At 37.4% G+C, this 13,329-nt stretch overlaps 2 protein-coding genes across 3 annotated transcripts; one reads left to right on the top strand and one right to left on the bottom strand.

Moving 5' to 3' along the window:
• Positions 1-737: 737 nt before the first annotated feature.
• On the bottom strand, positions 738-12,245 carry LOC126379019 (uncharacterized). Its single transcript, XM_050027602.1, has 4 exons — positions 12,097-12,245; positions 7,417-7,535; positions 6,865-6,988; positions 738-1,091 (listed from the first exon to the last, which is right to left on the bottom strand). The coding sequence occupies exons 1-4, from the start codon at positions 12,114-12,116 to the stop codon at positions 980-982; spliced, it is 375 nt and encodes a 124-aa protein (XP_049883559.1). The 5' UTR covers positions 12,117-12,245; the 3' UTR covers positions 738-979.
• Positions 1,278-6,634, top strand: LOC126378919 (uncharacterized). 2 transcript variants are annotated; one of them, XM_050027441.1, is made up of 3 exons: positions 1,278-1,458; positions 1,942-3,145; positions 5,816-6,634. In XM_050027441.1, exons 1-3 carry the CDS (start codon positions 1,389-1,391, stop codon positions 5,829-5,831), a joined length of 1,290 nt encoding a protein of 429 aa, XP_049883398.1. In that variant the 5' UTR covers positions 1,278-1,388; the 3' UTR covers positions 5,832-6,634. The 2 variants fall into 2 exon arrangements, with proteins under 2 accessions (XP_049883398.1, XP_049883397.1); XM_050027440.1 differs by having other exon boundaries at positions 1,942-6,634.
• Positions 12,246-13,329: the final 1,084 nt, after the last annotated feature.

The following is a 13,329-nucleotide window of genomic DNA, read 5'->3' on the forward strand; positions in this document are numbered from 1 at the left end:
CGGCAACTCTCCGCTCCCCACCGGCGTCTGAGCTAGGTTTACCTCACCCCCCCTCGAACACAGACTTGACTCGTATGGCGTCAGACGTCACACACGCAGGCGCGTGTACGATAACGTCAATGTGTGGTGTCTGTGTAAAATGAGGTTTGTATGAAGTGTCCGGGGCGTGGAGATCAATACGGTAGTTCTTCGAACACTGGAAGTCTTTTTCATTCTCGTTAACACAAAAATATCCTATTATAATCTTTGGCTCTTTTTGTAAATATTGAGTTAGAAATTACGTAACTTAGCGACAAACATAAGTTCTATATCGATATACTTCAGAGTGTTAATGACATAATACATACAAGTAGGTACGGGTGTTAGTGACACCGTAACACATACTGAAGACGATTCAGACCATGATTTTAAGTTGATATCAAGTAGAATTTCCTGTCGGAAAATTCCTGAGAAAATTAGTGTCTCTTATAAAAATTAATTTCAGTTCTTTACTTTTGCGACGGAAAAATCCACTTGATTCCTATCAACTCAGAATCATGGTCTGAATCATCCCTCAGTTTTCGTTACAATGTCACTGACCATGTTAAAAAATAGATAAAAGATAGGTACTATTATAATAATAATAGTACTGGGAATATTTTTGCGTTCACGCCGGTTCACGCTAATGATGACTTCCGATGTTCGAAGATCTACTCGGATCAAAGATACTTGATAACTAAAAAAATCAAACAAACTCCTTGGTAAAGGCCTTTTAATTTATTTTTCTGATCTTTATTTTTATTACTAAGCTAGCTAAACTTACATTACTACAACAGAGTACCTAGCATGGTCGAAGAATGTAACTTCTTATTTAAATCCTACAAGTATTTTAAAAATGTATTATTGACAAAAAATATATTATATAATCTGTGATTTGTACACGACGCTCTTGTCCAATAGTAATTAGAGCCAAATGGCTCTTAGATTTTAAATAAATTAACTAATCATCGTCGTCAAATTCAAACCCAGTCGTGTCATTATCACCATGACTTGTTTCTTTTGCTTTAATAATTGAATCGAAGGGGCAACATACGTCCTCCGTTTTACAGGGTCTGTAAGCAAAGGAGAAAATACATTATTGATTATTGTTGTGTGGTGCGCATATATAATAACATGAAAACAAAAAAAATATTGTGTCGATTGAGTGTTTCAAACAAGGCTGTGCAGTGTTGCCTTTGCCTTATTCGCATGTTCATTTTAAGAAAAATATAATTAATAAAAAAAAATAACGTCAGCTGTCGGCTGTCGGCTACCGCTTGTTTGCTTTATTTATATTCTCTTTGTGGGTGCTTGTTTTTGATTTAAAAATACTGTATTTTCAATTAAAACCATAGTATTTATGTGTTAATATGGACGACGACGACTCATCAAGCGACGTGCAAGCTGTGGAAGTAATCGAGGATGGCAGTAATGTTGAAGGTTCATATTTTATTATAAGTAATGGATACGATACCTTCCCTTCCTGAAGTTGCTGATTATATTAAGAAAATTTAGTCATGTAGTTCAATATAGGTTAGAAGATAAGCATAAAAACAAAATAATTTTAAATCATTTCAAACCTACCTACTTAAATTATGTTAAAATAAATGTTTCTTTTTTTACCACTGGTTTGCCTGGAAGAAATTGCTGCTTAGCAATAAGGCCGGATTGTACTGTATCTTTCGTGTATGTTCTGTGTAAAACTTGTTTTGTATGTTGTGTGCAATAAAGCATATTTATATTGTATTGTAAATATTATTAGACCGTAAAAAATAATATTTAAACTAGTTAACACACATTTAAGACCCTCCTCACTGTATATTTGACAATTGCAGTTTTTGTAACTTGGAATGTTCAAGCCTACTTTTGTTTAAAACATTCTATTCTTCTTACATTATTCATCATAACCAATTTCGGTTCCAGATAAACCCATCTTGGCTCTCTTCAATCGTCTGATAGGCAATGACAACAAACAAAATACAGTTTTAACCAACACACAGATGATCTCGATACTAAATAAAGAATTTAATATTGACACGAGCAAACTGCACGATTTGGAGGTTGACATTTATTTGAGTGTCACGAAGAAGTTCTTGAAAGATTGGCCGCAATGGGACGAATTTGACAACATGATGCATTCCCTAATAAAAGAGAATAATAAGGAGAACTTAAAGGCAATATTGCACACAAAATACTGCGACTTGATCAGTTATTTGAACAGAATGTTGGAAGAGGCGAAACCTATGGCCCGGGAAGCTGTAAAGTATGCACAGGAGCAGAAACCAGTTGTGGATTCGGAGGCAACGGACGTCATCATGGAAGTGTACTGCAGCAGAGCACAATTAAACGGTTTATTCTATCAACATCCAAATCCCGAGCAAAACTACACAGTGTTCAACATGAACGTCAGCGGACCATCAACAATATCTCTCGAGGTACCCAGTTATAAAAGCATACTCAACTGGTTCAATATCACATTTGCACTTGGAAGCAACTCATTCTACATAACGCGTTCCTTTAAACATGAACTGAGACATACGCTTGTCAACAAGAACCTGAAAGTCAAAACTAAAGAAATTGAAATGGTGAATTGCAAGTTTCAAGAAAAATGCACACATTCTGCCAAAAAATGTAATAAAAAAACACTTTTGGGTGTTATAAACGAATTGAGAAGCAAGGAGACGGACGATGAATCGGTAACGAGCATCCTGTTGGACGTGATTGAAGAAGATATAAAAGACTTGCCTGCTCAAATAAAAGTTCCTGGTGGGTACCAGAAGTATCTGTACCCATATGCTTATGTGAGATATCTGTACACTGAAGTGCCAGAGGCAACCAACGATCTAACGTGGAACAGATATGATTTACATCTGGAAGAGTTAATGCGTCCCCTCTGTAGATTCTTCATTGGCAAACTCAATCTGGATGATCGGAATACTAAATGTAATCCCAAACAAAACAGTAATCAAGTTTTAATTGAGTGCAGAGCGTGTTCCGTTTCATTTTCTAAAGCAACAATGTTGGAGGATCTACGTCAACATATTTTGACCGTTCACATGAGCGAACCCGATTTTAAGTGTACCAAATGCCATATGGTGCTGTCTGTATTGTCACTGACCCAAAACAGGTGGATGCATGAATGTCAAGAATAAAGGAGAATGGGCGAATCTGGTCCAAGAACCTCCACTGATGAGACTTATATGTAATGAAAGCTTATGCTTTCTCTATGAATCTGGCAAAGTTCTATCAGATTCTGTCCCGGGGTTCTTTTTTTACGGCCATGTTTGTCCTGGCTAAAAATGTGATAAAATACAGTGGGAGCTAAAATCGGCTCAAGATTTGTTGCTGGATAACTAAGTCTACATAAATAATTATGTATCATATTGTATATCATTTTAAAGAGGATCTTTTCCAGAATCCGAAACATAAAAAAAAAACAAAAAAGTCTTTATATAAGCGAATTATAGTCAATTTGCATCTGCAGCGCCATTGTTTCTCGGTAGCTAAGTTCAAGTTTCATGCCTTTTACCCCTTCCAAAAGTATCTTACCAATTTTTTTTATATTGCTTCCGGAATTTGATCTGAGTGATAATAACAAGAAAAATAAATAGACACCTCTCCGATAGAGACCGCCTAAGCTATTGCCTATTGCAAGAAATCGTCATCATTAGCAAGTCATTACGGTATTGCATATTATAAGCTTATCAGCAACTTGGAACTTGGTCCAAGAACCTCCACTGGTGAGACTTGCATGTAATAATAGCTTATACTTGTCCTATGATTCTGGCAAAGTTCTATCAAACTCTGTCCTAGGGTTTTTTTACGGCCATGTTTGTCCTGAGTGTACAGTAGTGGACTGCAAAATCACCTCAGGATTTGTTGTCGAAAAATTATTTAACTAAGTCTATATACATAATTATATATCATAATGTATATCAATTTTAAAGGGGAAGGTTATCAGAATCAGAAACACAAATAATAAAATGCATTATGTAAACGACTTTTATCCAACTCACGTCCGTAGCACCATTTTTCTCAGCAGCTACGTACGAGTTTCGCGCCTTCCAACCTTTCCAAAGAAGCCCAATCATTTTTTCCTTCTTCTGATATTGCATTCTTAACCTGACAAGTGACAACAACAAGAAATAAAATAGATACCATTCCGATAGAGGCCGCGTAAGCTATGGACCTATTGCAAGATAACGTACTCAAAGGCTAGTCATTATAATCCAACAGACGTAACATGATTACAATGCGGGAGGACGCAAATGTAGTATGTTTTCTTTCACCACAATATTGTTTTATTAATCCAGGCTTATATCTTGTCTTATAAACAATGCCGAATGGTACAACAAACGTATCGTAAACGTAAGGTTGCCTGGTAGTAATTGCTACCTTGGCAATAAAGCCGCCTTTTGCACCAGTTATTGCCTGAACTTGTTTAATAAATGTGTTTCTTTTGTATACAATAGAGTCATTGTATTGCATCTTGATTAGAATGACTTATTTCTTGTTTCTCTCGTACTAAGCTGTATACTGTTAGTGTTAAAGAGACACATATTTCGTCTCTTTCGCATAAGGCGATGTACTACATTTCCATCCCGCCGCATTCTAATCATGTTACGTCTGTTGGATTATAATGACTAGCCTTTGAGTACGTTATCTTGCAATAGGTCCATAGCTTACGCGGCCTCTATCGGAATGGTATCTATTTTATTTCTTCTTATTTTTTTTTATTTTTTTTTCTTTGTTGTCACTTGTCAAGTTAAGAATGCAATATCAGAAGAAGGAAAAAATGATTGGGCTCCTTTGGAAAGGTTGGAAGGCGCGAAACTCGTACGTAGCTGCTGAGAAAAATGGTGCTACGGACGTGAGTTGGCTAAAAGTCGTTTACATAATGCATTTTTTTTATTTGTGTTTCTGATTCTGATAACCTTCCCCTTTAAAATTGATATACATTATGATATATAATTATGTATATAGACTTAGTTAAATAGTTTTTCGACAACAAATCCTGAGGTGATTTTGCAGTCCACTACTGTACACTCAGGACAAACATGGCCGTAAAAAAACCCTAGGACAGAGTTTGATAGAACTTTGCCAGAATCATAGGACAAGTATAAGCTATTATTACATGCAAGTCTCACCAGTGGAGGTTCTTGGACCAAGTTCCAAGTTGCTGATAAGCTTATAATATGCAATACCGTAATGACTTGCTAATGATGACGATTTCTTGCAATAGGCAATAGCTTAGGCGGTCTCTATCGGAGAGGTGTTTATTTATTTTTCTTATTATTATCACTCAGATCAAATTCCGGAAGCAATATAAAAAAAATCGGTAAGATACTTTTGGAAGGGGTAAAAGGCATGAAACTTGAACTTAGCTACCGAGAAACAATGGCGCTGCAGATATAAATTGACTATAATTCGCTTACAAAAAGATTTTCTTTTGTTTTTTTTTATGTTTCGGATTCTGGAAAAGATCCTCTTTAAAATGATATACAATATGATACATAATTATTTATGTAGACTTAGTTATCCAGCAACAAATCTTGAGTCGATTTTAGCTCCCACTGTATTCTATCACATTTTTAGCCAGGACAAACATGGCCGTAAAAAAAGAACCCCGGGACAGAATCTGATAGAACTTTGCCAGAATCATAGGGAAAGCATAAGCTTTCATTACATATAAGTCTCATCAGTGGAGGTTCTTGGACCAAGTTTCATACAAAAGTGCCCATTGTCATTTAATATGATCTGGAGTTTTTTTATTTCATGCTCTTTCAACTAAGTATAGCCCTCTATGGATGTGAAATTTGGACACTGACACGGAAGGACAGAAAGAAACTCGAGGCCTTTGAGATGTGGTGTTGGAGGAGGATGGAAAGAATAAGTTGGACAGAAAGGGTTACAAATGAGGAAGTGCTAGTAAGAGAATAAGAGACAAATACTGAGAATTATTGAGGACAGAAGAGGCAAGATGATTGGACACCTAATATCCAATTTGTTTATAGACACGACGAATTCATTAAAAACATCATAGAAGGAAAGAGAGGAAGGGGAAGACCAAGAAGAGCTTACATGGAACAGATTAAAGAAAAGGTTAACGTCGTGTCTTATAGGGATGTCAAGGAATTGCCCTTTGATAGACTGGAATGGAAAATGCTACACCGACAAGAGCGTGGCTCTTAAACTGATGATGCTCTTTCAACTAGGGAATGCAATCCCGATATCGCGGGATCTCGTCTAATTTTTCGGGATCAATCCCGAAGCATAACGACGAGATCCCGTTCGAGATCAATTCGAGATTGACGGGATTGGGCGGCAGTAGCCTTTTCACGTAGCTTTGTTTTTTACGTAGCTACTTTCAAAATCACTCGTAACTACTTTCTAACTTCCTTAGTTATACTTTTTGTTTAGATTATGCCGATTTGGAAAGAAAAAAGAAAACTAATAATAATTATTATTAATAGCCCTCAATGTCCCACTGCAGGGCAAAGGCCTCTCTTCCCTTCTTGCTCGCGCCACCGATTCGAGATGCGGTTTAACTCGTCGCGCCATCTTTTCCGTGGTTAATAATAGTGAAGAATAAAGGTTTTTGTTTTCTTTCACAAAATATTTTGTTTTAATTAACCTCACTATCACAAACAAGCAGTTTTTATTAATTTTAGCCATCCTATCTATATCTTTTCTTTTTTACAAAAACTCTTTATGTACTTAAATCATATTAATTAGGTATTATAATTAGATAGGTAGTACAAGAGGCGGCCTTATTGCTAAGGTAGCAATCTCTTCCAGGCAACCTTTAGTAGGAAATGAATTTAATAAAAAGCAACAACAACTTACTTCACGTAGCCGCGAGGAGCATATAATGTGAGGTCTATGGCCGAGGTACTGTAGTCGCAATACTGTCGGGTCACACACGTGCCCGGCACACCCTTGGCTGTGATGCAATTCGGCTCTGGGGGACCTGAGAAATATAATTATTAAAATATGACAAGTTCCAGAGGTACATCCATCGCAAGATGAACTAAGTACCCATACCTCACCGAGCTTTTTGTTAGACCAGACAGTTTCCAGGATATTTGAATTCACCACGCCCCGGACACTTCATACAAAACACCTCGTTTTACACAGACACTACACATTGACGTTATCGTACACGCGCATCTGTGTGTGTCACGTCTGACGCCATAAGATTGAAGACTAAAGTAAGACCGAGGGGGTGAGGTAAACCTAGCTCAGCCGCTGGTGGGGAGCAGCGTTGCCGTTCTATACGTACTTAGTAGGTATTATTCCTTATACTATTACCGGTCGAAAGCCTGCTGCGGCGAATCTATAATAAGTCACGCCAAAAAAAAAACCACTACACACTACTTACACTATGCCAATACTTACTGATTTCCGTGGTGGTTGGAGCCAGGGTGCTCTCGTCTTCCACCGGATCCCTGATCAGGTCTCCCTCCTCAACCATCGGCTGACAACTTAGCCCTTGCAGCATGAGACATAAAATCAAACTGCAATTAAAATAAGAGCAATAATTACATGAACAGCGATTGCATTTTCCACACAATATTCTGATCAAAATAAATAGAAGCGATTAGGTAGCAACATTATTCTATACATACTTAATACATACATACACATACATAATCTCACGCCTATAGGTATGTTAAATAGACGACAGATCAAGAGTACTCTATACCGAGGAGCACATCTTTACCTTCCCGAAAAACACGTAAGGGTCTTTTTGAATAATCACATTTTGATGTGATTTTGTTCAACAAAACATCAACATACATACATACGGGTACGTATTTGAATATCTAAAATTGAAATACTTTACGTAAAAATACCTACGTTCAGAATCCCTAAAATCATTATACCTAATGGTTTTTCAAATTAAATTCAAAATACCGCAAGTTTAAAATGTCAAATGGATTATGCTACCTAAGTTCATAAAGCTAAAACTTGAAATATCTACGTTTAAAATCCCTTAAATTGATGTACCTCAAAGTTTATTGACCTAAATTCAAAATACTGTTAGTATGTGAAGATCAAAAGGTATAAGCAAAAAGAAACACGACCTATTACAGTATTAAATTTTAATCAACATAATGGTTATCAAAAATACATACATACATAAACTCACGCCCGTAATCCCAAATGGGGTGGGCAGAGCCACAAGTAATCAAAGACAACTTGCAGCCACTGTTGATACGAAGTCCTAAGATGGATATGATGAACCTTATGGTGATAAGGGATCAGCCTATCGCCCATAACATTAGTCCATCATGTTAGAGGACGCAATCCCTCTGTCGGTTTTTACGACATGCCCGGGAAGACAAGCAGCTGAACGTGTTCTATGTTTTTTATTTGCTCCCAGAACAGCATAGAAGCAAGAATAAAAGTGTAATTTTCTACTTAGTAATACAAAGGTACAGAAATAATACAGTACACTAAAGTACGATAATAACCAACAAAAATTACAACTCCGATGATAATTATACGATAATTGACTTATCTTATAAATCAAATTATTATTTAAATTAAACCTAACATATTAATCATTACAGATTTTCTGCAATAGCTCGCAATAGATCCACGTGGCTGTATTCAGGAATTTTTTTTAATATGTTGTCAATTTTTCTCAACTTGTAATGACCTTTTCTCATCCGTTTTTTTGGTACTGCTTCACCTTCCATAATTTTTTGGATTTCAGTTAAGACACCAGAAGTTTGGATTATACTTTGGTGGCTGATTATCTTTTCCTTGGACGTAATTTTCTAAATTTAGGTATTTTGACCACTGGGTATTTTAAACGTTGGTGTTATAACTGTAGATATTTTATTACATTAGACATTTAGTCCATTAGTTTTTTAAAATTTAGGTATTTTATAAGTCGGCGTTATAAGCTAAGGTATTATAAACCATTAGGTATAATGATTTTAGGGATTCTGAACGTAGGTATTTTTACGTAAAGTATTTCAATTTTAGATATTCAAATACGTACCCATACATACATACATAAACTCTCGCCTATTTCCCACCGGGATAAGCAGAGACTATAGAAATCCATTTGCTTCGATCCTGATACACTTCTCTTGCTTCCTCCACATTCATCAATCGCTTCATACACGCACGCCGGTTCAGAGTAGATCGTACTAAACCTTTTCTAATAATACTAGGAGGTTAAAAAGGCCACATCGAAAAATTTGAGCATTATACATTATAAAAGTAAGTGCGCAATGCACACAAATGTCAAATTGCAATATTGCTTTCTTAGATGAATTGCGTCGATATGGCCATTTTAACCACCGGGTGAGAGCGTTCAGCGCTCCCCATTTGTCCGGCTAAGTAGTTAATGCCATCTGCGGCAAATCTACAATAAGTCACGTCAAAAAAAAGGCATTTTAACCCCGTGTACACCTCTGCCTACCTCCTTTGGGGGTGCAGGCGTGATGTTATGTTATGTAGGTTAACACAGCTGTTATCTGTCGTAAGATTACTTAGATACGTAGGTAGGTATTATGAGTTTGTAATTAACTGAAATTGAATTTCTGATTTGAATCTTTAGGTACTCACGACAGCCGTACAATATACCATAGTTTTCCTCAAAAAAAAAACAAATAGGTAAGTACTTAAGTAACTACACATACGGTCACGAGCATTAATATGTATACACTTCGGTACTATGTCACATTAACTTTTTTGACAAATTGAACTGTAAGTCTCACTAAATGTCAAATATGTTAGTGCGAGAGAGTCCTAAAGTGGGTACATTATATTGCTCGATGACTGTACTTACCTATATGTATAAGCTACAGCCCCTAAATAAGTCAAATCAACGGCTTTCGTTGCCCAGCTGAACGTTAAGCTAACAATCCGGAGGTCCCGGGTTCGAATCCCAGTGGTGGCATTAACCATCACAAAAATAACTTTTTTTTGACGTGACTTATTGTACATTTGCCGCAGATGGCATTAACTACTTGGCCGGACAAATGGGGAGCGCTGAAGGCTCTCACAAAAATCACTGTGAACCCTGGGTTGGGTGATAGACTCATCATCCGATTGTCCGTGTGTTGTTCCGTGCTTCGGAAGGCACGTTAAACCGTTACCAGTTATTTACTGATGTAAGTACCTACGTAGTCGTTACATGAGCCATGTCAGATTATATTGTAGATTAACAGCCTCTGTGGTCCAGTGGTTGAGCGTTGGGCTCACGATCCGGAGGCCCCGGGCTCGAATCCCGGTGGGGACATATCACAAAAATGACTTTGTGATCCCTAGTTTGGTTAGGACATTACAGACTGATCACTTGATTGTCCGACAGTAAGATGATCCGTGCTTCGGAAGGCATATTAAGCTGTTGGTCCCTGTTACTATTTACTGATGTATGAATGTAGTCGTTACATGAGCCATGTCAGGGGCCCGGCTCAATAGTAACTCTATTGGATTGATGAGGTTGGTAATCCACCTCACAACCCACACGAGAGAAGAAGACAGGACCTGTCTGCGTTATCTGCTTATAACCTTGCATGAAGACAATACAATACAAATACACTTTACTGCACCAAAATTAAAAGAAATAATTATAAAAAGTCTCTTAACTAAGAACATGGCAAATGGCGGCCTTATCGCTTAAAGCCAAGACAAGAACACAAGACAAGTTCTTTCTTTCGTGACTTATTGTAGATTTACCGCAAATGGCATTAACTACTTGGCCGGACAAATGGGCAGCGCTGGGCTCTAATCCGAAACTAAATTGAAGACAACAGGCCTGAGGGTGCCCAGTTGGGCGCGAGCCTCGGCTCAGGGCGTCTGAGAGGTTAATATTTGAAAGAGTTAATCGACCCTAGTGGGTCGATAGCGATAAGCGCTGAATGAGGGAAAACGTCGACCACGCTAACGACGATGAGTCAAAGAGTCATTAATAATAGTATAATAATTATTAATAGTATAATAATTATTATATTAACATAAATACTTAGCCACAGGGTGTTAGTGACATCGTAACAAAAACTTTGTGGGATGATTCAGGCCATGATTCCGAGTGACATTTTCCATCGCAAAAGTAACCTAGATTTGGAAATAATTTAAAAAGACTGCAAAATTAATGTATTTTGCGACGGAAAATTCCACTAGATGTTAACTCATAATCATGGTTTGAATCATCCCCCTCAGTATTCGTTTCGATGTGAATAACATCCCACATACGTCCCACTGCTGGGCATAGGCCTCACTTCAATCAACCGGAGGGGATATGTACTCCACCACGCTGCACCAGTACGCGTTAGTAGCCCGCAACCAAACCCTTAACGTGCCTTCCAAAGTACGAAATCATCTAACTTTTTCTGACAGTCAAGTGAATCGACCTGCATTTACTAGCCAAACAAAGGGCAGACTCACAAAGTGATTTCGACGATGTCCCCATCGGGAATCGAACCCAGATCGTGAACTCTTTTAAACCACTAGACCATGGAGGCTGTTGCTATTATTATCTTCTATCGTGTGGGTTGTGAGGTGAATTACCAACCTCATCAGCCCTGGTGTCAGGGTTATTATTGAGCCACCAAAGGCCTCTGATGTAACGACTACTTACTTACTTACATCAGTTAGTAGCCGGGACCAACGGCTACTAACATAACATAAGTTCACGCCTATGTCCCAATTGGTGTAATCAGAGGTACATCCATCGCAGGACTACGGTGACACACACACACACATAGCTTTATACTAACTTCTAAAAAAAAACAAAAAAAAAATACTTTAAGGTCGGAGGTTAGGATACAACACGGGCTAAACCTATTTTCGAATTCATGTTTGGATCTTAAATGATTATCTCGTCCTCAGCGGTGAAGGAAAACATCGTGAGGAAACCCACATACTCGAGAGCATCTTCGGAGGTATGTCACCTAACCTTAGGCTGGTTTACCCTTCGCGGGTTGGAAGGTCAGACAGGCAGTAAAAACCGGACCTTTCAAATTTTCAGGTTAGGTAAGCGGACCTTGTGAAGACGGGATAACGCTAAGGAAAGGATGTTAGCTTTATATAAGCGTGAATTAAGGTAATACTCACATATAGCCGTAGGCGTCCATTATGGTTCACAGTTAAAAACAGACTGACTAATGCATAAATCGTTAATAATCGTAACGATTAATAGCAATAACTAATTATTTACATATTAACTTGACTTGACTTTCCGCTATTCCACGTGACCGATTAAGCCTCTGCTCAACGCGTAAAGTCTAAGCGTGGTGTCGATGACTAATAGCATGGTATATACCATGACTAATAGTACAGGTATTTAGGTAGTTAGGTATCTATTTAACTTTCTTATTCCAATAACAGTATCTATATACTACGGCTTTTATATACATCACACGAATTTTAACAAGATTATTTATATGTGACATAATGGCCCCGATTCCTGCAGACACCGCCTAATTTTATTTAAAGTTATATCCGTCATTTTCATATCCGTCGAAAAGGAAAGGGACGGATGATTCACAGCTCTTAATTTTAGGAAGAATGAGTAAATGAATGTGTCGGGTTATTGACAGATGTAAAATTTTTAGACGGTTGGTTTAGATTTGTGCTTAAAATTGACGTGTGTTCCATAAATTTTATGCTTGTCGATTACCCGTCCCTTTCCTTTTCGGCGGATAAGAAAATGACAGATATAACTTAAAATAAAATTAGATGGTATTTACAGGAATTAGCACCATTGTATATCCTGTTGACATGTTTAACCATTTAATTTAATTTATTTTATTGCATGGTATTTTATTTTATTTTGTTTTATTGTATTGAAATGTAATTTGTAATGCTATGGGACTAGTACCTGAAATAAACGATAAATAAATAAATAAATAAGGGACGTTCCACCCCAGGCTACGTCCTCCAAAAACAATATTTATTTAGTCAATAACCACCAGTCAGTCCCTGACCCGGCGAGCGCGGACCCTGTGAAAAACGGGATACCTAATGCTAGGGAGATAATGGTGCTAATTCCTGTAAATACCATCTAATTTTATTTTAAGTTATATCTGTCATTTTCTTATCCGCCGAAAAGGAAAGGGACGGGTAATCGACAAGCATAAAATTTATGGAACACACGTCAATTTTAAGCACAAATCTAAACCAACCGTCTAAAAATTTTACATCAGTCAATAACCCGACACATTCATTTACTCATTCTTCCTAAAATTAAGAGCTGTGAATCATCCGTCCCTTTCCTTTTCGACGGATATGAAAATGACGGATATAACTTAAAATAAAATTAGGCGGTGTTTGCAGGAATCGGGGCCA

This window comes from Pectinophora gossypiella, chromosome 27 (assembly GCF_024362695.1).
Source record: "Pectinophora gossypiella chromosome 27, ilPecGoss1.1, whole genome shotgun sequence".
NCBI lineage: Eukaryota > Metazoa > Arthropoda > Insecta > Lepidoptera > Gelechiidae > Pectinophora > Pectinophora gossypiella.